General features: G+C 38.5%; 2 protein-coding genes across 8 annotated transcripts; one reads left to right on the top strand and one right to left on the bottom strand.

Moving 5' to 3' along the window:
• Positions 1-10,372: 10,372 nt before the first annotated feature.
• Positions 10,373-17,171, bottom strand: LOC110630148. Of its 6 annotated transcripts, XM_043949176.1 has the most exons (4): positions 16,968-17,171; positions 15,755-15,992; positions 12,657-12,768; positions 10,373-12,134 (listed from the first exon to the last, which is right to left on the bottom strand). In XM_043949176.1, the coding sequence occupies exon 4, from the start codon at positions 12,122-12,124 to the stop codon at positions 10,901-10,903; it is 1,224 nt and encodes a 407-aa protein (XP_043805111.1). In that variant the 5' UTR covers positions 12,125-12,134; positions 12,657-12,768; positions 15,755-15,992; positions 16,968-17,171; the 3' UTR covers positions 10,373-10,900. The 6 variants fall into 6 exon arrangements, with proteins under 6 accessions (XP_043805111.1, XP_021633178.1, XP_021633179.1 ...); XM_021777486.2 differs by having other exon boundaries at positions 10,373-10,788; positions 10,881-15,992; XM_021777487.2 differs by having other exon boundaries at positions 10,373-10,788; positions 10,898-15,992.
• Positions 17,172-19,714: 2,543 nt separating this feature from the next.
• On the top strand, positions 19,715-22,492 carry LOC110629334 (sm-like protein LSM5). Of its 2 annotated transcripts, none has more exons than XM_043949228.1 (4): positions 19,715-19,883; positions 19,990-20,113; positions 21,789-21,861; positions 22,126-22,492. In XM_043949228.1, exons 1-4 carry the CDS (start codon positions 19,850-19,852, stop codon positions 22,186-22,188), a joined length of 294 nt encoding a protein of 97 aa, XP_043805163.1. In that variant the 5' UTR covers positions 19,715-19,849; the 3' UTR covers positions 22,189-22,492. The 2 variants fall into 2 exon arrangements, with proteins under 2 accessions (XP_043805163.1, XP_021631942.1); XM_021776250.2 differs by having other exon boundaries at positions 19,718-19,883; positions 22,218-22,492.
• Positions 22,493-23,190: the final 698 nt, after the last annotated feature.

The following is a 23,190-nucleotide window of genomic DNA, read 5'->3' as shown; positions in this document are numbered from 1 at the left end:
ACTAGCATAAAAAATCAGCATTGTTGTCTGATGATCTGAGATCCAGAAAATAGGGTTTACAAATGGTTCTGTAAGCTTAGAAAAAACTTAATCCGAGAGGAGAGTATTTCTCTCCTTTTATTCTTTTTCTTTACCTGCCAGGGATGTGTCATGGCCTTACTTCTATTGGGCCACCTGTCTCTGCCATACTGATACGGACGTACGAGAGTATCATGTCTCTGTTCCATGCGTAACAGCCATTTAATTTTCCTCTGGCACACATGCGGATGGACCCACCAGGCAGATGGGCTGGCCACCTTCCTTCTTCCGGACTGGGCTGAAAGATGAGATTAAGGCTGAGCCTAGAGGAGATCTGATCATTGGGCCGAAAAGGCTGGGCCGACCTGACTGAGAAATCTAGGTGGAGCCTGGTCTTGAGGCTGAGCGGGCTGGACCTGGTTCATGCGGGGGACTTGAGAGCCTCCAAGTAATGGGCTGTCGTCATGGGCCTGGCCCTAGACTGGGATGGAGAAATCCTGTAACGACCCGAAAATCGGACCGCTACCGGCGCTAGGATCCGGGTCGACTTAAGGCCGCCGGGACCCGTAGCAAGCCTGACATATAACCTGTAAACCTGTATAATCCCATACATGATCAACCACATGCATAAAAATTAAAACTTTTCTTTCCATAAGCATCAACCAAACTCAACCTGTGCATAACATTAACATAACATTGATCCCTCTGTGGGATCTCATCTGTGCCCCCAATGGGCAACATAACATCTGTTGAGTTGGTATACATAAACATCATATAAATCTCTAAGATCATGTTTAAAAGGGATACAACAATCTATGGTCAAGCACACCTCTAACATCCATAAACATCGTCTCATAACTATACTGATTAATACTTTACATTACAATTTGATCATGTCCATTGCTAGCTATTACATAAGCATGACTTCTTTACTCTATCCGGACTCCTGCACTATACTGTACCTGCAAGCCTGGGGGTAAAGGGAGAGGGGTGAGCTAAAAGCCCAGTGAGTAGAGCTATTAAAACACATCAACACTATGCTCTATGAAATGCATCATAACACAAACAATTCACATAAGGGTTGGGCGAACTCGTCACCAATTAGTCCAAGTTAACTCTGTGCCAGGCCTGTAGAATGGGGTCCTGGTCTTTCCTGTCAGAACATACATTACTTACCATTTTCCCAGGGCCTCCTCTGGCTCCTGGTCTTCAAGTCCCATAACAACAACAATTTATGCAATGCGGCATATTCGTGAAAACTAATGCAATCATCCTATTGCATAATCATGATGCATGAAACATGATAAAGCATTTAATTTAAAAGATTAAGTTATAGTTCCACTCACCTCTGGCTGACTCTGACAATACCGAAGCAGCTGAACTCACTGCTGGGGTCCTCGGTTCCTCGGGTCCGAACCTACACAGGTGGACTCAAATGAGGGACCAAACATACCTGAACATAACTCTAAAATATTCCCCAAAAACCCCCTAAAACATCATAAATTAACCATAAGAATACATGCATGAAATGGCTGGACATGGCACTTTCGGCGGCAGGTTCGGCGGCCGAAAGTCCCTCCAGAGACGAAAGTCAGGCAGGTTCGGCGGCACCTTCGGCGGCCGAAAGTGCCAGACAGAGACGAAAGTCTCTTTTCGGGGGCACCTTCGGCAGCCGAATGCTGCCTCCACAAAAGGGGTTCGGCGGCCGAAACTCCCTTCGGCTGCCGAACCTGGTTTCTGCCAAACGGGCAGAAACTTGGTTCAAATGAACCTCCTGCCTCCCAAAACCATAAATCATGCATATATCTCAACCAAAACATGCATACAAGTTCCTAGGGGCCTCAAATATACATATACCCCATCTACAACACTTCAAACACACACAAACAACACACATTGCTCAAAACATCAATATATATATCCATAACATCAACATATAACCTAACATGCATTTCTACCCATAGATCTTGCATAAAACTTATTTAAAACTCATAAGGAGCTTAAGATCGGCTCTTACCTCTTGAAGATCGAGAGGGAGACGACCTAAACTTGGAGATCCACGAAAATGAGCTCCTGAGTTCCCAAAGCTCCAAAACTCGTTTCAAAAGCTTAAATCTTCGAAACCAAGTGAAAACAAGTGAAAATATTGAAAGATTTAGAGGAAGAACATTGAAAATGGGTGAGGGACGGCGGAAAGCTCACCTTGGCCGAAAATGGGGAAAAAGCTCGCCCGTTTTCGGCTAAGGGACCCTTTTATAGTGGCTGGCCAGACCACGTTCGGGGGCCGAATGTGCCTCCGCATCCATGCAAATGTTCGGCGGCCGAACTTGACTTTCGGCGGCCGAACCTTTACTTCCCTCACTCATGCTTTCGGGGGCCTAACGTGCCTCCAAAACGCATGCATGTTCGGCGGCCGAACTTGACCTTCGGCGGCCGAACCTGGGTTTTCCTCCAAAGACTTTTCTTGTAAAAACTCATTCAATTTCATACTCAAAACCATTAAAAACATGAAAATATTTCATAAAACATGATTCTACCCTTCTAGAGATCTCCGACATCCGAGATTCCACCGGACGGTAGGAATTCCGATACCGGAGTCTAGCCGGGTATTACAAATCCAGTGGTCATCAATTGCCCCTTTACCTTCTCATCAGTTATTACCCGACTGATGAGGGGGTAAATACCGAGAATCATAATGACCGCGCCATCTAAGTACAGACTGCCTCAAAACATCTTTTCACCTCATTACTGTTTCAAATTTCGAATTCCCTATGTCTTCTCGAAACTCTTATTCTCCTTTGTCTGTGCGATTTGCTTGTTCCGTCCTTCTGCTCTCTTCGCTTTCCTCTGCTCATCTACTCTAACTGCTTTCCAGGTACGTCTCTTCTCCCACCATGGATAGCTCTAGTCTCCCCGATGTCGTCAACCTAGAGTCTAGCATTACCCCGTCCAACATTAGAAACCTCATTTCCAGGGAATACCTGGATACCTCCCTTTTTCACATCCGGGCCCCTTATTGGAATGAGAGGATCGTTCTTCCCGATCCTCCTCCCTCTGGTCTGGTCGACCCTCAAAAGGACGTCAGCTTGGTCTTCTTTGCCAAGCAGTGGGAATACGGTTTATCGTTTCCCTTCACTCCCTTCTTTATCGAGGTCTTCCGGTATTTCGAGATTACCCCTCGAATGCTGACTCCTAATTCCGTTCTCTTCATGTCTTCTTTTGAATCTGTTTGTCGGAGCTAGGGGTTCACACCCACGGTGCGTCTGTTCGTCACCTTCTTCAAGCTAGTCAAGGCAAGCCAAAAGTTTTACTACTTTGCCCCTTGCGGAGGGTTGTCAATTTTTACAGGTTATAAGGACTCTATCAAAGGCTGGGTAGAGGGGTTTATGGTGGTGGAGTTGAAGAAAGAAACTGGGCTGGTTTGGGAGCTCGATCTCCCCTGGGAGGATGTATCTCTGGGTTGCAACGACCTGCCCTAGTTGGACCTTACCGATCAGGTTGGGTTCATTCGACTGACTTCTGCAGAAAAGAAGTATGACGTCGAAAAGTGTTTGTATGCGTCCAACCTTCGGGATATCAAGGACGCGGGTACTTTATTCCATTTGCCTGCTTTGTTTTGTTTTTGTGATTTTTATTGAGTGTTGTTCTGACTTGCCCTGATTTTAGATTTTTGCAGCTTCCGGGGTGAAAATGGACCAGATCAAGCCTCCAAAGAACTTCACACTGTCCCGAGAGAGCATGAATACTGCTTTAGACGCCCTCTTGGCTGGGCGGTCGGTGGGAGAAGCTGCTCAAAGGATGGCTAAAGTTATTTCTTTCAGGTCGGCTGACCGACCTCCTCCTCCTCCTCCGGTCACTTCTCAGGCTCCCAGACCGAGCTCTCGAGGCGTCAGGTCTACCGGGCCCTCCAACCGTAGCAGGTCGAGCTCGACTTCCCAATCTGCTCAGGCCCCCACGGGCTTCTACCGAAGGGGCGAAAAAGGCTCCGAAGATTACTATCAGTTTGGTCGGGAGCACCGAGCAAATGAAGACGGATACTGCCACGTCCTCGGTGGTTTCTGAAGAAAGGTCTGGAGCCTCTCCTGCTGGATGCAGGGTTCCCGAGGACGGGCTGGAGGTCGTTCCCGTAAGTGAGGGAGCTCAGGGAGTCGCTACTGAAGGCACCCCTGCAATTGAGGGCATCCTTGTGGAGAGGGCTGAGTCCGGTCCGGTTGAGGTCGCCTCTCCTCCAGAGAAGTCGTCCGCTGCCTCTGAGGGCCTTGCAGAAGGGGCTGGGAGTAAGCGTCCCCCTCCCTCCAAAGTTCATGCCCCAACTCCCGTTTCTAAGAAGGCCCGGGCCTCTAGGAGACCGGCTCCACCTCTGCCTCCTCTTGAGAAGGAGAAGACTTCTGTGGTGCCCCTGCTGTCTGCCCCAGACAACGATATCTTAAACGCAGAGGACATCACTCACCAGTCTCCGACGAGTGTCGTGGTGGAGATCTTGCGGGGACAGATGTTCGGCGGGACCACAGAAGCTTCAGACCCTCACTTGCTGGCTCTTACTGGCCTATTGGCCAGCTCTACTCGAGAGCAGGTGGCCTTCCGGGCTTAGACCCGAGAGCAGCTCGGAGACACTGCCAGGGAGATGCTCTTGATGGTAACTCACGCTTGTTTCTTTTCTATTTTTAATTTATTTTTACCTTTCTTGGCTTTCTAACTTCATTTGTTTTCCCCTTTTTGCCAGGCGATGGGCGTTTTTATGGAGATAGACGCTCGGGATCGCGCCCTCAGGGACTCCGTGGACCGCCGCATAGAGGAGGCGCGTCTCGAGGAGAACTTGTCGGCGACTAGCGATGCCCGGAGCAATCTGGCGGCCGCCCAGGAGCACTCCAAGTCCCTCTAGGTGGAACTGACTACGGCGATAGAGGCCCTCAGGAGGGTTGATGGGAAGGCGGCTGCAACTGAGACTAGCCGAGATGAAGCGTTGAAGCAGCTGTCCTCCCTGGAGGAGGTCCGGAAGGAGAGAGATGAGGCCATGAGCCAGAGGGACAAGGCCCGGCACCAGCACGAGCTACTGAAGGCAGATTTTAATGCTGTGCTGGCGGAGAGAGAAGAAGCCCTAGCTCGGGTCGTAGTCCTTGAGCAGGAGTTGAACAAGCGCGTAGATAGCCTGAAAGAGCTAACTTCAGTGGCAGAGGAGTCAAAACTTCAGAATCAACAGCTCTGCCAGGAGGTTAAAGCCTTGGAGAAGAGATGTTCAGCCCTGCTTGTAGACGCTAAGCTCGTTGAGGACAGGGTTCAGCTGAAGTGCGAGGAGCGCCTGAGGGAATACAAGGAGTCAGCCGAACTAAAGAAAGAGGTCGAGCAGGCCTGTGAGGCTCATCTTCAGAGCTATAAGGACTATTCGGAGCTGAAGGCCAAGATAGCTGAGGCTTGCGAGGAGCGACAACCATATGGAATAAGAGCTTCCGCATGTTCGTCTCTGGATACAACCGAGGCCTAAGAACTACCAGATATGCCCCTTCCACCCCGTTGGCTGAACTCCGAGCCGCTGAGGAAGACTCTGATGGCGAGGAAGTGCTCTACGGGGAGGACGACAGACCCTTGCCCAAAGGAGCTTTTCGCACTGCAGCTGGGCCTTCTGAGGCAGATGCCGAGCTGGGGAAAGAGGATGAGGTTGCTCAAGATGCTGGGCCTCAGGGGCAAGAGATTGTGCCCTTTGTGGGTACTGGGGGTCTGAGCAAGAAGATGCCGGGCTCCCCGAAGATAGTAGCATAGGTGATAGTAATGTAGACAACGTAGATATACCTAGGCATGTAAGTCCTCTAAGGACGGTTTTTCCTCCAGCAGATGTAGATGATTAGAATAAGTTGTAATTTCATCTTAATGAAATAGAATATGTGTTTTGTCTGTATTTTATGCTTGAGTTATTCTTACTTTTATTTACTTTTCTAGCTTTACCGAACTGCTCAATCTGTAAAAAACCCAACATGTTAAGAATAAAATATTTAAGCCACGTGCTCCATAATTTTTCTAAGGAGTCAATTATACCGTTTTTCATTTCCTGCCCCCGAGCCAATCAGGGTTGGAATTTTAGCGAGGGACTTAACTTCTAACTTATGAACTTTTCCAATTTCACAAAGGCATTCTTATCTGCAGGCCTTTTCCGAACTGGATCTGCCTTAAGGATAAAAATATTTAAGCTACGTATTTAATTAATCTCCCACAGGGCTCAAACATATCAGGTCTTCACCATGAGCACGATTTTTAACAATTGACTAAACTTCCAATTCACGAGTTTCTACAACCTCATACATGCGTTCTTATTATTTTCTATTCTGTTAACTCGTCCATAATGCGAGCTCAGATGTATATCATGCCTATAACCAAAGTGAAATGGATCACGTACCTTTTAAAGTGATGAGCAGGACTGGCCTTTTTATTCCTATTTCTATTCTGATAGGAATTGAGGTTGGGGCCTTGTCTGCTCATGCTTTAGGTTTCCTCTTGAATCATAGGAAGCTTGCAACCTTCAGTTTGCCCTTGAGCTTTCTGAGTTCGGCTCTCTTTTTGCTTGGCTTTCCGAGCTTATACTTGCATGTCTCAGGTCGGTACTTGGGGAGCCCGGTTGCCTATCTCATTGAGGTCTTATCATCTCAGTTCGGTTTTTTGGCGCCAGGAGATCTTGGGGATCCTGGTCACCTACCTGACTGAGGTCTTGTCATCTCAGTTCGGTTTTTTGGTGCCAGGAGATCTTGGGGATCCCGGTCACCTACCTCCCTGAGGTCTTGTCATCTCAGTTCGGTTTTTGGCGCTAGGAGACCTTGGGGATCCCGGTCACCTACCTGTCTGAGGTCTTGTCATCTCAGTTCGGTTTTTTGGCGCCAAGAGATCTTGGGGATCCTGGTCATCTACCGCCCTGAGGTCTTGTCATCTCAGCTCGGTTTGCGGTGCCAGGAGATCTTGAGGATCCTAGTCACCTACTTCCCTGAGTTCTTGTCATCTCAGCTCGGTTTGCGGTGCCAGGAGATCTTAGGGATCCTGGTCACCTATCTCCCTGAGGTCTTGTCATTTCAGCTCGGTTTGCGGTGCCAGGAGATCTTGGGGATTTCGGTCACCTACCTCCATGAGGTCTTGCCCTCTCAGCCAGTTTTGTGGCGCCAGGAGATCTTGGGGATCCCGGTCACCTGACTGAGGTCTTGTCATCTCAGCTCGGTTTGCGGTGCCAAGAGATCTTGGGGATCCTGGTCACCTACCTCCCTAAGGTCTTGTCATCTCAGCTCGGTTTGCGGTGCCAGGAGATCTTGGGGATCCCGGTCACCTGCCTCCCTGAGGTCTTGCCCTCTCAGCCGGTTTTGTGGCGCCAGGAGATCTTGGGGATCCCGGTCACCTCAATGAGGTCTTGTCATCTCAGCTCGATTTGCGGTGCCAGAAGATCTTGGGGATCCTGGTCACCTACCTCCCTGAGGTCTTGCCCTCTCAGCCGGTTTTGTGGCACCAGGAGATCTTAGGGATCCCGGTCACCTGACTGAGGTCTTGTCATCTCAGCTTGGTTTGCGGTGCTAGGAGATCTTGGGGATCCTGGTCACCTACCTCCCTGAGGTCTTGTCATCTCAGCTCGGTTTGTGGTGCCAGGAGATCTTGGGGATCCTGGTCACCTACCTCCCTAAGGTCTTGTCATCTCAGCTCGGTTTGCTGTGCCAGGAGATCTTGGGGATCCTGGTCACCTACCTCCCTGAGACCTTGGGCCTTTGTGCCTGTTTTATTTTTCTTTTCTATTTCTTTCAATGGAAGCAATGTAAGTTATGACAAATAAAGGATTTGGACGATTACAACGTCTATTTTATTACCATGCTTTAAAATACAATCAGTCTTTTTACATTTGATGACATCTTTTAGGGGAAATACCTTTTTAAATGCTGGATATTCCAAGCATGGGGCTCAGAGTTTCCCTGCATGGGGCTCAGAGTTTCCCTGCATGTCCTCAATTCGATATACTCCCAGTTTGACAACTTTTTTTATTCTGAAGGGGCCCTCCTAGGTCGGTGTCAGCTTTCCTATTGCCGCTCTCTTTCCAGTAGCTTCCTGGTTTCTTAGGGCCAGATCTCCTATCTTCAGGCTTCTTTCTCTGACCCTTTGATTGTAGTAACGGGCCGCTCTTTGCTGATAAGCGGCAGTACGGACTTGAGCTTCCTCCCTAACTTCTTCCAGAGCATCCAGGTTACTTCTTAACTTATCATTGTTGGTGCTCTCGCTATTGAATTGGACTCAATGGGTGGGGACCTGCAGCTCGATTGGAACCACAGCTTTAGTGCCAAATGCGAGTGCAAAAGGCGTCTCTTTAGTGGACATCCTGGGGGTAGTTCGGAGTGCCCACAGGATGCTATTGAGTTCTTCTGGTTGTTCCGGCAGAATAACTGTCGGCCTCGTCGTTTTCTATCAACTCCCTCACCCTTCTTCCATGAACCCTAGCCTCTGGTTCTTCTTCTCCCCCGGCTCTCCCCCTTTCTCCAGTTTCTCTGCTGTTGGTTTGGGGATGGTTGAAGGTAGGCTGAGGTTTGTTGGTTCAGGGTTCTTCTACCACCGGCAACACATTCACCGGGAGCTAAGGCCCCTCTATTGCATCACCTGCCCCAGCCAATGGGCAGTGTTTTGTAGTTGAAGGGCTATGGTTTGGAGGTCCTGGTTGGACAAGGCAGCTCCAGGCACATTCCCTTCCAAGCTTGGCGAGGGGTTGAAAGGGATTGGTGGTTGGTTGTTTGGGGTTGTGGGACTGGAAAAAGAGAACTGTTGTCCCTCCTGAGCAGAGCTCAGGTCATTAGGAGTGTTAACGATGTTGTTTTCATTATGGTTGGCCATTGTGGATCTCAGTGGGTATTGTAAGAGTGGAACTCCGGCGACGAAAAGATCTTCTTCTTTCCCACAGATGGCGCCAATTGATGATCTAAGATCCAGAAAATAGGGTTTACAAATGGTTCTGTAAACTTAGAAAAAACTTAGCCGAGAGGAGAGTGTTTCTCTCCTTTTATTCTTTTTCTTTGCCTGTCAGGGACGTGTCATGGCCTTACTTCCATTGGGCCACCTGTCTCTGCCATACTGATACGAACGTACGAGAGTATCGGGTCTCTGTTCCATGCGTAACGGCCATTTAATTCTCCTCTGGCACGCATGCGGATAGACCCACCAGGTAGATGAGCTGGTCACCTTTCTTCTTCCGGACTGGGCTGGTAGATGGGATTAAGGCTAAACCTAGAGGAGATCTGATCATTGGGCCGAAAAGGTTGGGCCGGCCTGACTGAGAAATCTAGGTGGAGCCTGGTCTTGAGGCTGAGCGGGCTGGACCTGATTCATGCGGGGGACTTGAGGGCCTCCAAGTAATGGGCTGTCGTCATGGGTCTGGCCCCATACCGGGATGGAGAAATCCAGCGGTCATTATTGTCAAATGAGTTTTTGAGAATTAGAAATTATTTTTGTGTGTGCGGAAAGTAGAAATAATTAAATAACTTTTTTCACTAAATTATAAACAATAATTTGTTTAAAATATATACATATATAGATTTTATTTATCAATAATATTATAAAAATTTTGATAATACTAAAAAAATACACCTACAACATTGAGCAGATAGCTTATTTTGTATAAATATTAGAAGAAAGTATAAAACAATATTATATCATTTTATTAATTTTTTATTTCAAAATATATAATTTAATTTGTATTAAAATAATACTTAATTATCATTTATTAAAAACAATAATAATTTTTAAACACTATAAAAAGTATTAATATAAAAATTATATTATGAAATATTAATTTAATTTAAATTAAACTATTTTTATATATTTTTAATTAATAATTATATTTTATTTATTAATCAACACGATGAACTACTTCAATATAAAATAAAGTACAGAGCCTGAATTTAAAATAAGTAAAATCAGAGTAATTTTTTTTAATATTTTTTCCAAAATATTATTAGCCTCAAATTGCCTTCAATATTTTTATCTGGGTATATAAAGCTTCATGCTTTGATATTGAGAGGCTTAGTGCCTTGCCTTGGTCGATGGGACAGCAAAGAGTGATATCTTTGCAGTCTCTGTGTCACCCTCTCTTCCCTAGTGTTTGATGTTGATGTAGCATCGTCCAGCAGGACCTTCTGTTGAATATATATATATATACATATCTATATCATTCTGAGCTTAAGATTCTAGCGGTAGGATTGCCTTCCACCTCCTCCCGCCCTCTGAGAGAGACTCGCTGCTCATTTCAAACCAAAGCCGGCTGAATGCTCAGTCAATTCTCATAAAATAATCCTGAATTCGTATGTTATACATGACACTCGACTATTATTCATGACCGAAATGCTCACCGTCAGCAAATAGAAGGCCAAATCATTAATTGCAGTAAAATGATAACAAAGCAAGAAAAAACCGAATCATTTCAAAGCAAGAAAAAAAAAAATACAACAATTCAATTTCCCCATTAGTTTAGATTTGCTTCAATTGGGGAAACATCCACCATTTAACACACACACGGGCAGGTGGGGAACCCATCAACCGATGAAATTATACAACTCAAGCTCCATCATACGACTCCAACGAAATAGAAATGTTCCTAATGCCAAGAAAACGGTTTCTGTCCCTTTTTCTCGTCGTCCCCTGTTGAGCAAACCAACAAAGTTGAAACAGAATCTGGCACAAATTTATAATCATTGAACAAATCTTTCTTTGCGTTGCTGACATCCAGATTCTTAATCACCATAATGATACTGCAGGAAGCTTCTGCAAGTACTGGAACATTAATAGTAGACGCCCAATAGGTCAGCAGATGGCTTTGTATACAATTCCAGTAGAAAATTCGTTTTAAGAAACCAGAGATTTACCGGAAAATTGCCATCACCTTTCATGACTGATCATCAGACCTTGACCGAGTCAAACGTCGACGTCTTCTTGGGACCGGAGAAGCGTCTTGACGTCTTCTGGGAATTGGAGAAACATCTTGACGCCTTCTTGGGATTGAAGAAGCATCTTCACCTGCATCACTTAATACACGCAAATAATCATCATCATTGTCATCGTCGTCGTCGTCATCATCATCCTGCAGACCCAACAGATTTTCACCCCAGAGGAATCGACGCTCAGGTAACACTCCAGCTGCTCGACGGTGCCTCGTCCAAGCTCTTGGACGAGCCCTTGGTTCAGCTCCACCATCAATTGAGCCAATCATCTGAAACAGGAAGAAAGTAGTCCACCATGGAGCATTAACTTCACCTGCCCCACCTTCCCTCTCAACTGAAAACCTATCGCCATTCTCAATTACATAGTCCCCAACTACAACAGCACCTGGCATAGCTGAACGAATGGCACTCACAATGTCACCATATTCTGTTTGTCGCTCAAGGCATCTCCAAGCTCGTTCTCTGGATGGATCAACATCAGAGGGTCGAGTCGTTGGGTGAACCCTCCTTGCATGCCTACGCAATTCTTGGTAATTCCCAACAAATGAGCATGATTCCCTGGAGCAACTTCGCTTCTTCAAGTTCAGATATTTTCTAGCCTCATCTACAACTTCCCACCCTAGTACAGCTCCACGGCATAAAGGACATTTCAGGCTCAACCCAGATTCTGATGAGTTCTCAGTGTCAGCCACTTCAAGTTCAATCCTATCACGAAATGACTCGGAATCACCAGCTTGCAAAATGCCTTCTCGTGTTTCTAACTGCCTATTAGAATCTTGGATGATGTTTCCTACAAGCTCTTCAGGCCTTACAATGGAATTGACATCATTGCTTTCATTTAGATTCTGATCTCCATTAGCATCAAGCCCATGCATCGTCAAAGGCAAGATTGTTTCAGAAGTATTACCAGTACTGGATGAGTTGATAGGTAAAGAAGTGGATAAAGTTGTAGGGTTGTCCCTTAACTTTTTAAAGCGGTCCAGGCAATTTGAATGCCTGTAACTTGTATCACAAATGTAAGATCGGCAGCCCTTCTCATGTGAGCTGCACAATAAGAGAACTGCATTATGCGGATGGTCCATGCAAATAGGACATGAGACCTCATCTAATTCTTTGTGAAGGGCACAGGTATCTGAATCAGAATAAAGTCTTCTTTTCACACCAGCCATCTTGAAATCACTGTAGTTACTCAACATGAGAACTTATCAGACTACCAGTAGTATTCAACAATAATGTTCAGAATTAATCAATGAAAAGGGAGTATTACACTAGTCTTGATGAGCTCAAAAAAAAAAATTGTCTGCAACACCAAATTCATAGGATTCAAGAGAATATGGCAATGGTGCTAGATCAAAATCATTCAAAATAATGTGGATTTCTACCATCTGCTATTAAGAAAACCAAGGGGTGATACGTGTCTATTACAATTACACACTATAACAAACTAAAATTAACATCTTATTAATGGTTCAAAGGCTAAACCAGCAAATCATAATCATATACTTCAACTTCAAGAGAACCCCCTCCTTCCTTCCACCAGATTAGTACCTATCTAGCAATCTACCAAACAAAATAAACTACACTAATATTCATTCTTCTTCAGTAGAAAACCCAGCATTACACTTATACAGATATAATAAAAAATTCAGAAGTGTTCAACATGATAATTTGCAATGGTATACACAACTTGTTATCTCTTACCTTTCCTATTTATTCCCAGTCTCAAACTTAACAGAAATGTCAGAAACACAAAAAACTCTTAGGCTATCCAATTCCTTTCAACCTCTTCATTTTCACCCACACATATTCCTGGCTATCCAAAACATACAAATAAAAATAAATAAATAAACATAACTTGATAAAATTCAAAGAAAAAAGTTTTTGACATGTGGGCACAAGTCCCAAACTGATTTTCATACAAAAAGAAACTATTCTTTAATTTTTCAGCATTGTACTGCTTATACTGGCTATTTAATAATTCCCTTGATTCCACAGCACGCAATTAAGAAGCCATACAACCTTCTTACAATAAAAAAATTGCATTTTAGAAGAATTAATTATGAGGAAAAACATATTTAAGAGAGGACAAGAAAAGAAAAGATATCAACAAATTTCTATGCTGCAGCCTAGTGCAATCCCTCATCCATATGCATATGAGAGGAGTCTTAGATACAAACTATTTTCTTAAATGCATAAATTAAGACCAAAATTGAGTTATTACCATCATGTCCGTTTATTTTATCAAAATTAACAACTCAGTCCCTATTTTTCTAAAACCCAATTGAAATGTCCCTATTTTACAAATCAAAATTATGTTAGATTTATCATTGGTCAAATTGTTTAGCTTTAGTCAAGGGGACTTAAATAGTAGAAATAATTAGAATTACAGACTCAATAATATAAATAGCAAAAATTACAAGATCTAAATGATATACATATTTAAAGCTAAAACAAGTTTCAATTATAAAAATACTGGAAATTTTAATTGGATAAGGAAAGGACTAAATAATTGATTTTAATGAAATACAAGACCTGATAATACCTGCCAAAATTTCCAAGAAAGAGAAGAGGGACCATAAAAGAAATATATTAGTAGAAGTCATTTTAGAACCCAATTCCATACACTCACAATTTTTAGATGTCAAATTTAATTAAAAGCAAATCCACTATACTTTATTTCTTGTCCCTTCCCGTGGTGTATTGAATGTACTCCCTACAAAGAACGTCCACTTGTTGATTAAAAGTGCAATGAATTATCACACATGCGGTTAACGGATTATATACAAAATAAGAAAGATGGCAAAAAAATAACAAACAAAGTTGCCCACAACAAGACCATACTTTCAGAAAAAAGGTTACAAATAGATAACATCAAAATCAACAGCAAGTTTTAGCCTCCTAAAAGGGCCCGTTGCAGAGGCCAAGCCAAAAAACTTTTCATTGAGGGGGAGAGAAGGCAATCATAACATATATACATATGTGTACCGCAAAGTGCATAAACATATAATAATTAGAAGCAACACAAAATATCAAATTACAATGATTATTTAGCAGTTGAAAAAAATTATAATAATAAATATACATATTTATTATTACGTAACTACATATAAACTATATTATGTAAAGAAATAAAGTCAATTGGCATTAAATTTTATAACAAATCCTTAATATACATTAAAGTTGATCAATTCAAAATTTGCACGAGAGTTGACACCACTAATTTTGTCTACTTGTACAAATATAAATAAAATATTTTTAATCTGAATGAAATAAAGAAGAGAAAGCTAAATGATAGGGATGATAAACAGAAAAAAAGATCATATTGTACTCACAAAAGGAGGAAGAGGAAGTTCAAAATCAAATATTAATGTTCAATTGAACTTTTTTGCTCAAACAAGGACAACCAAAAAATCCAAATATTTCAATTTAAAGAATATATCAATTATAAGTTATTAGGTGCCAGTAGAAATTTAAGGAGTCTAATTAATAAAAAATAAAACTTCTTTTCATTTATTTAATCTTTTAAGATATTTAAAAAGGCTACCTTAATAATAAAAGACTAACTTTTATTAAACCTATTAAAAAATTTATAAACATTTATTTAAGCTACTTCCCGCCACCCCCCACCCAGCCTGATCTCCACCACTGGCTAGTTGAGGTTTTGTTCTGGCAGAAGTAGAACCAATTAAATCCCAATTCCCTCACTCTATATAGATTCCCCAGGCATGTAACTAAATCTCCTCATATCTCAGGAGAAGTAAATTAGCCAAAAGAAAAAGGTAGCCCTGATTTAATTCATCATGCCAGCTATGTGCTAGCCGCCACGGGTAACAAGTGAGTTCAAGAATTCCTTCCTAACAAACATATATTTGTACTAGCGAACATATATTTGTAGAACACAACAAAAAAAATGGATATATTAGATTAAATGACATGACATCATTCTGCTCTAGCTTTCCCACCCCAGCATACCTTGCTGTTGACCTTGTCGTCTCTTTAACTGGGAAGAGAACTGACACTCTATTGCTATACTCTTTAGATTCACTAGTTTATGAGAGATTAACTAACTAGTGAATCTAATTTCAAAAATAGACTGAATGCACCCTATATTTTCAAAACCATTAACTATTTAATTTGCTTTCATTTGAAACTGATAACTAGTTAGTACTTCCATCTATTTAAGCTACTAGTTATAATTAGTATCTGTAATTTCAAAACATAGCTATTTAGTCCCTGTAATTTTAAAGGACAATTATTTAGTCCCTGTAATTTTAAAGGCACAATTATTTAGCCCTGTAATTTAAAAATAACAATTATTTAGTTCCTATAGAAAACGGGATGGACTAAGTAATTAACGATCTAAAAAGACAAACGGGATGGCCTAAGTAATTAATGATCTAAAAGACAAAACTTACTGTTTTTAAAATAAAGGGATTAAATAGATAGTTTTACTAAACCACATGACTAAACAGTAATTATTCCCTTAGTTTATTCTGCTTACAAGACCAAAGTGAATATATAACACAAAGAACATTGTCTTAAGAAGTGTAAATGTGGTATTCTACTGCTCCTATCTTTCCATATCGTCAACTAATTGCAAATTTCTAGTTCTCATGAAAATTTGAAGAGCAGGAAATTATGCAGTGTAAAACTACTTAAAGACACGCATCTCTTTCCCAAGAAAAAGAAATCCATCAGAAAACAACATCATAGAAAAACGAATAAAGATAATGAGCATTGGAACAACATAAAGACTCAAACATTACAAACAATTATCTTTCAAATGCATGTACACTTACCACTGTGAGCAACACTACAGATGTTCCCCACTGGAAGCTCCTGACGCTCTACTTGTATAAGCAATTGAAAACTACAGAACCTTTTAATCGACTTTATAAAGAAAATCACTACAATGCTCCAGAGAATGTGATAACTAAAGCAGTAATTCTTAGCCCTACAAACTTCCAGGAATACAACCTTCAATAAATTTTTTAATAATTACTTCTTGAGCGTATAATTACCAGTGAGTCATAAAACCTGCAGTTATACCACAAAATATAAGCCATGGTCACGGACCTTAGTAAAAAAATTATAAGGGTAATAGCAGAAGAAAAATACAGAATACATATTATGCAAGTAATGAACAAAACACATGCTAGCAATTCAAAATTAAACTTAAGCGGAGGTTAGAAAAGTAATAAGTCATAAAGCTTTGCTATCCGATGAAAACACACTTCTGGGATTGCATTAGTAGTGGGCATGATAAAAATAAATCAAATTGCATAACCCATGAAAAAACAACCAAGACAAATGGAACTTTACAACTGGTCTAGAGACATCCTGAACAACATTGACACAGAACACACCATACATAATGATGGATGGCCATTAAATGCATTTTAAACTGGTGTACGTCATTAAATAAGGTCCAAAATGATCACTATAGAAAAGCAATTAAGCATGAAAAAGAAGTTGACAGGATGATCAAGCATCATCCTTATCATAGTAACTATAGTTGATAAAGATCCCAAACACCCATCCTCATCACTTATCAAATACAAAAATGAAACATAAATCAACACAAATAACTGCATAAGCTACCTACCCAATTGCACTAGACACCTTAATTCTCAAAATAATCAACTGGGTACACCAAATAAACAGACAAAGTGAAGAAATAATACGTCTAATTGTTGATATCCTAAGATCCGAGATTGCATAGTTTTTTAAGCAAAATTAACTACCACACAATCAAAACTACATAAACCCCAAATCGAATCCGATCACTCCCGTTCCCCTGTCCAATTACCTAACCCTAACCAAACCAAACCAAGCGCCAAACACCTAAAGGTTCTTACTTTCTTTGTGAAAGAGAGAGAGATTAAAATAAAAATCAAAAGCACCCGATTAAAGACAGATCAATCTGAATCATAATCAAACAAACAAAACAAAATTAGAGGTAATCGTTTAAATCACAAAAAAGGGAAAACAAAAACAGAGGTGAGGAATTACAAAGCAAAAGGAATTGAATTCCTGAGGATGTCATCTCTAGAGATGTTGCGTAAAAGACTCGCAGAGATATAGAAAAGTAGGGCGTGAAATTGAGAATGGTAGAGATTGGAGCTTTTGGAGTTTATATAGACGACGGAAATGGAAAATAGGGGAAAAAAAAAAAGCACTTCGGAGTTGGAGAGGTGCACTCACAGACGATGGCTACAACCGCCTTCTTGTTGGAGAATGAGATGGTGCCATTCCTTTAGATGTTTTACACGTGGCTTACATGCGTTTGATTAAAATATATCTAAATTATTTGCTACATTAAAAAAATAGAATGTGATCTATAATTAATTAATAATAATAATAATAAATTAGTATAAATTAATTAATTAATTAATCTTAATTTTTAAAAATACATGAAACCTCTATTTATTTTATGAAAATTCTTATTTTTTATCGTTCAATAAAAAATTTTTTTATTTAAATACAAAAATAAAATTATTTTTTTAAAAAATAACTTATTTTTTAAAAATAAATTACTCTCTACACTGTAAGAATTTTATTGACACCTTAATATATAAATTTATTAATATATTTTATTTTTTTAAATAAAAAATAAATAATAAAAATAAAATATTTTTATTAAAAAATAATATTTTAATATTTTTTATAAAAAATATTTTTTAAATGTAAATTATTTTTTACGTAAGTCTCAAATGTGTACATGGCTTTAAAAAGCTTATTAAAAGACCCTAACTTTAACGTAGAATATTATTCCGTTATTTTTAATACTAAAAGGTGGTAAATAATTTTTTTTCTAAAATTATTTTTTCAGATATTTTTATTTTTAATAATAAAATTAATAATTATATATTTTAATTAATTTAAAAAAATATATATATAAATATTTTAATATATTTTTAATAACTCATTATTTTTTCGCATTAAGAGACTAGCGTAGTAAATTTTCTTAATAATGTTAATAACACACTCTTCCAAAATAGATGTAATAATTTAAATGTTTCATTATTTGGTTGACATATATATGATTATGATGCGAAAGAGAGAAAGAAGAGAGAAAGTCTGTGGGAGAAAGAAGGCAATTGATCTCGACGAAAGATTTGGGTCTTTTACTTTGCTTTTCAACTTTGAATCTGTAGCGTTTTATGGACGTGGCTTTGAAGCTTCTGATATGGAACAATTAGACTTTTATTAGGATTAGAATAGTCTCTCTTAGCTATTAGGATTTTAGACTCCTATTAGGATTAGGATTATTTTTGCATATTAGAATTTTATTTCTATTATAAATAGTCTCCTTTGACTATTGGGAACTCACTTTCCAATTTTTAAGAAATTTCAATAAGACTTTTCATCTTTTAGCCTATCTTTTCTCTTATTTCGTCTCCTGACGGAGTCTAAATAGTCTTTTGATGCTCATAATTTAACTTCCCCATGTCCAAAGGTTCCTTCCTTTTGTTTTTTTATTTTTCGATCACCTCATGGACTTGTGATTGGATTCTAATTTTCATTTTTAATCAGGTAAACTACTTTTGCATGATGTCAGTAATTCAAGACCACATGATCATATTTGGTACTATCGCTCCATCGATCTTCTTTAATTGGACTCTACGATATTTTTTAACTCAACTTGATAATTGTCTATAGTCAACTCTCATTTTCAATGGCTTTTTTCTTTGTATGTTTGTTTATATTCTTGCTTTACATACCTTTTTATTTCTTTGTATGTTTGTTTATATACTTACTTTATGTCTTTTTATCTATATTCGACATGGATTCGAGTTTTATTTATTGTCAATATTTGTGCTAAACTGCAGCAGTGTGTTGATACGATTCTATTTAGTTTTGAATTCTTGACTTTTTCTATTTAGTTGTAGTTTTTGTTTTATTTAATTTAATTTGATTTAATTAATTTTAATTATTATAGTTTGATTTTATTTTGATTTAATTTAATTTGTTTCGATGTAAAATTGTTTTAAATTTTATATTTTAACTTTTTGATGCTATTTTAACTTTTGCAATATAAAATTTATTGCATGATGAAAAAAAAAGTTGATGTTGTAATTTTTCACTCTTGACGATTGGCTCTTAATTGTTTATTTGATCTCTGATCTTTTGTTTGAAAATCATTCTTACGAAATAAGTCATTACAAATATAGAGTAATAAATCAATATTAAAAAAATTTGATAAATTAAATTTTATTTATTAAAATTTAAATTAGTTATTTTCAAAATTAATTATTTATGATTAGCTTATTTATTATCATTAATCCATGATAATTTATTTATTTATTTAATACGTTTTAACAATTAAAAATTCTATTTGAACCTAAAAAAAATTAAACGTTTATATGGTAATTAAACATTTTAAAACATACTTTACATTTATTTTAATTATTATTTAGTTACTTTCCACGCATTATATGAATTATTTAATAATTTATTTTAATAATATAATTTAATAGTTTTTTAATATTCTACATTTATAATATAAATAATTGATAATAATAAAATTTTTGAATTGCACTATATTTTTACAATTATCAAAATGTGTTTAAAATAATTCACAATTTAATAATTTTTTTAATAAATTTAATATTTATTGTTAAGAGAAATATATTATAATACTTATAGAATTAGTCTGTTCATAAATAAATGTGAGAGATATGAGATTTTATTTTTTTAATTTTAATTTCATTTTAAAAATATATATATATAATATGATGTTTAAGATTTAAGAACTACTGAAGTCTTTGGGGCTATTTTCGTCATCTCGTGATTTATCCGCCAATGGAAGGACAGAGGCGCGGTGAAAACTGAATATCGCGGGCGAGGACACTGTAGTGCTCTCACTGCCGAGGCTTCTTCCTTTGAATCCCATGGCCAATAACCCCTCTCAGCTCCTTCCATCAGGTCCGCAATAACCAAATCCTCTATTATTAATTTTCTCTTTCATTTTTTCTGGAGAAAAATTAACCAGGAAAATGTAACTTATTATTATTATCTTGATTTCTTGCAGAGCTAATAGACAGGTGCATAGGGTCGAAAATATGGGTGATAATGAAAGGAGACAAGGAGCTCGTTGGTACTCTCAGAGGCTTCGACGTCTATGTAAACATGGTCCTCGAAGATGTCACTGAATAGTATGTCCTCTTGGGGTTTTCTCTTTCAGATTAGGGTTTTAGTAAAGATAGTAGCCTGCAAGAGTTTGATTCTGGTTTAAGTTTTATATTTATTTCAAATGTTTTTTTTTTCTAATTGAATAAAAGAAAATTTTCTTGTAAATTTGCAAGGGGTTTAGTTTATGGTGTTGGTACTTGTTTTTCATGAGAGGACTTGAGGTTGTGGTGCAACAGACTATGACTCTGGTAGAACAGATGTTAGTGTGAAGTTTTAGCTCAAAATAGAACTAAATGGCATAGCAATTTCTGCTGTCCCCTTCTCTTGAGATACTTTTATGATAAAAGATTTTTAAAAAATATCAATCTGAAGTACATTGTTGATTCCTTTTTTGCGTTGCTGATGATGGGGTTCTGTTGTGAGTTTGATCATCTTATTTCTATTAGCTGATAGCTGTTTATTGGTGGTGCACGTGCATCTCCACCTTTTAAAGGGAAAGTTTCAAGTTCAATCTAAATCCTCGTAGATTATGGCATGCAAGGTTATGCTGAAATGGACAATGAAGTGATTCAGGCATGTTCTTTAACAAGGATTTGAAGGGCCACTAAGCTCGATTATGGAGTTTTTACCAACAGATTGAATTCACTTAATTCTGCTAGTACTTGCTTTCCAGTATGGCTGTCTCTTGTCTTTGTTAATTGTAGGGGTTGAGGAATAATGGGGAGATGCTAGATGAAGGAGGACATTCATACATCTCTAATATTTTCAAGCTTTTAGTTTTGTCCTGCTATACCGTAAAAAGTGCATTACTGAATTCCAATATTCAAACACCATGTAACTGCCAAATAAAACATTGATAGACTGAATGGTTTGAGGACAGTTGGAATGTGGTGTTTCAGACTTATGTATAGCCATTTCTCATTCCTTTTTAGGAAGTATTTTGGTTTTACATATAGATACTGAGGTTGTTAAAGTTGCAAAATCTGAAAGGTGATGAAAAGAAGATTGAGTAGGGAATGGGGATTGATTTTGTTCAAGGCTTCAAGCAAGCCTATTCTTTTGTTTTTCCACCATATCTATTACACAGGATAATAGTTTGAAGGTGCCTTTCTGATTTTCAATGAGCTGCTTTCACCGAGGCTGAATGTATAATAGTCTCTTTTGGATGGGACAGGTTGTTGAAGCATGAATATTTATGTGCTGATGGAGGTAATGATAGTTGATTTGCAAGTTTGTTAAGGTAGTGAACTGATTACTTTGATTTGAAACTTCTGATGGTTGAACAATCTAGAGAAATGTCTTGAAGGTTTAGATTTACGGTTTCATGGTTTGTTTTGTACATCTTTTATATCAATTGTAACAACATAATATGAGAAGCTGCTTGCTTGTTAACACAACCCAATGCCAAGATATGTAAGAGCATTCAAAATAAATGAATAAATAGGAAATATGCTACTTAAATTCTACAATAATCAACTAAATAAGCGATGTTCTGTTTGTTACATTTATTATAGACAATGCTGCTTCTGATATTATTTTATAAAAGAGCTAACATTTTTAGCCTGATTTGGTATTTTCTTTGTTGTTGTTCCACTCTCCCTCTCAGCAGTCAGCACAAACACATTTTGTTGTCAATTCAAAGGGTTTCATGTATTTGTTTCTGAGTTCTTTTAATCTGTTTCTTTGTTGATATTGCAGTGAAATCACTGCTGAAGGGCGGCGAATTACCAAGCTTGATCAGATATTACTAAATGGAAACAACATTGCCATTGTAAGTAAACCGCCAGAATCCAGATGCTTAATTTATTAAAAAGGGGTCTTAGTCCATCAAGTTGAAGTTGTATTATAATTCCTGCGGCTTTGAAGGCCCAACCAATATGCTTATCAAAATCATATTACACATTCGCCTCGTGAGTCATAATCAATTCATATGGGATAAATTTGGGGGAGTGAAGTTACTCGCATACTTTTGATATCTTAAACATTGCGTGAAAATTTCAAGATTTCAGCTTCCTTTTTCTTTGTATATTTCAAGGGGGGAGAGAAAGCGGTGTTTTGGCTCCGATCGGTCAGTTTGAAAATTCAGAATTATGGATGAGAAAGACTAACATTTGTTTTGCAATGCAGCTGGTTCCTGGTGGTTCCCCTGATCCAGAATGAAAACGCAGTGGTTTATGCCGATTTTACTTTTCCTTATTCATATAACTAATGACTGATTGCATTCTCATTTTTATTGAGAAGTTTAGCAATTAAGAATTTGTTCCTCAATGTTTTTTTCCGCATGGATATAATTCCAACTATTATATCTTTTCTTGCCTCTTCTAGTGCTGAACGCCAGAATTGGATACAACTCTGTGATAACGATGGGAAATGAAGAAGTTGATTGGATTATGTTTGGCAAACTTTATAGATTTTGTATGCTTGTCAAATTTCGTTTGATGCACAGAGGGTTGCTGTGAAGCAATTGCCTATTGCCATGCTTTTGTTCATTTACGTTGCTGTTGTGAAGAACCTTGTTAGCATCCATTCGTCCGAAATTACAGTGCTTATCCCAAGGAATTGGCAAGGATATTTAACTGAAAACTCAACAAGGTTTGTCCCTTTTAGTGAGGATGCCGTGTAAATTCGAATTGATTAGGCCAATTAGTTTGAAATGCCGGTAGCTTAAATTAAAAATTAAAAATATAATAATAATAATTCTAGCTTCCCAAAGTTTTTATATTTTATTTTAATTTTTTTTTTTTATTAAATGTCATCTTTTTTGAAAAGGGTATGAACACCTCCATAACAATGATTTATATTTGTTATTTTATGATCCGAACGTGTTAGTTGAAAAAGAAAACATTTTTTTCTTGAAAACAAATAAAGGGACAAAGTTTTTTATTTTACTTATAAATATTAAATTATATTATTTAAAATAAAAATAGTTTATTTATCTCAAAATAATCTATAATTTTTATGTAGATTATCAAGTAACTAAGAAGGTGTTTGGTTTAGAAATTTGAAACAATTCATTGAGATTCTTTATCCGACTGATATGTACCCATTCGATTAAGGTGTCAAACGACTGTTCTTTAGCTAATATTCCTCCTAAATTGCT

This window comes from Manihot esculenta, chromosome 13 (genome assembly GCF_001659605.2).
Source record: "Manihot esculenta cultivar AM560-2 chromosome 13, M.esculenta_v8, whole genome shotgun sequence".
NCBI classification, from domain to species: Eukaryota; Viridiplantae; Streptophyta; class Magnoliopsida; order Malpighiales; family Euphorbiaceae; genus Manihot; species Manihot esculenta.
Note: the sequence above shows the minus strand (reverse complement) of the source record. Positions and strands in the feature narration are given on the sequence as shown.

Bases quoted from the DNA above. Each gene is read 5' to 3' on its own strand.
- LOC110629334 (XM_043949228.1), top strand. From the start codon at position 19,850: ATGGCCAATAACCCCTCTCAGCTCCTTCCATCAG. The intron at 19,884-19,989 runs GTCCGCAATAAC...GATTTCTTGCAG, and splicing joins CTCTCAGCTCCTTCCATCAG to AGCTAATAGACAGGTGCATA. The intron at 20,114-21,788 runs GTATGTCCTCTT...TTGATATTGCAG, and splicing joins CTCGAAGATGTCACTGAATA to TGAAATCACTGCTGAAGGGC.
- LOC110630148 (XM_021777486.2), bottom strand. From the start codon at position 12,151: ATGTTGAGTAACTACAGTGATTTCAAGATGGCTGGTGTGAAAAGAAGA.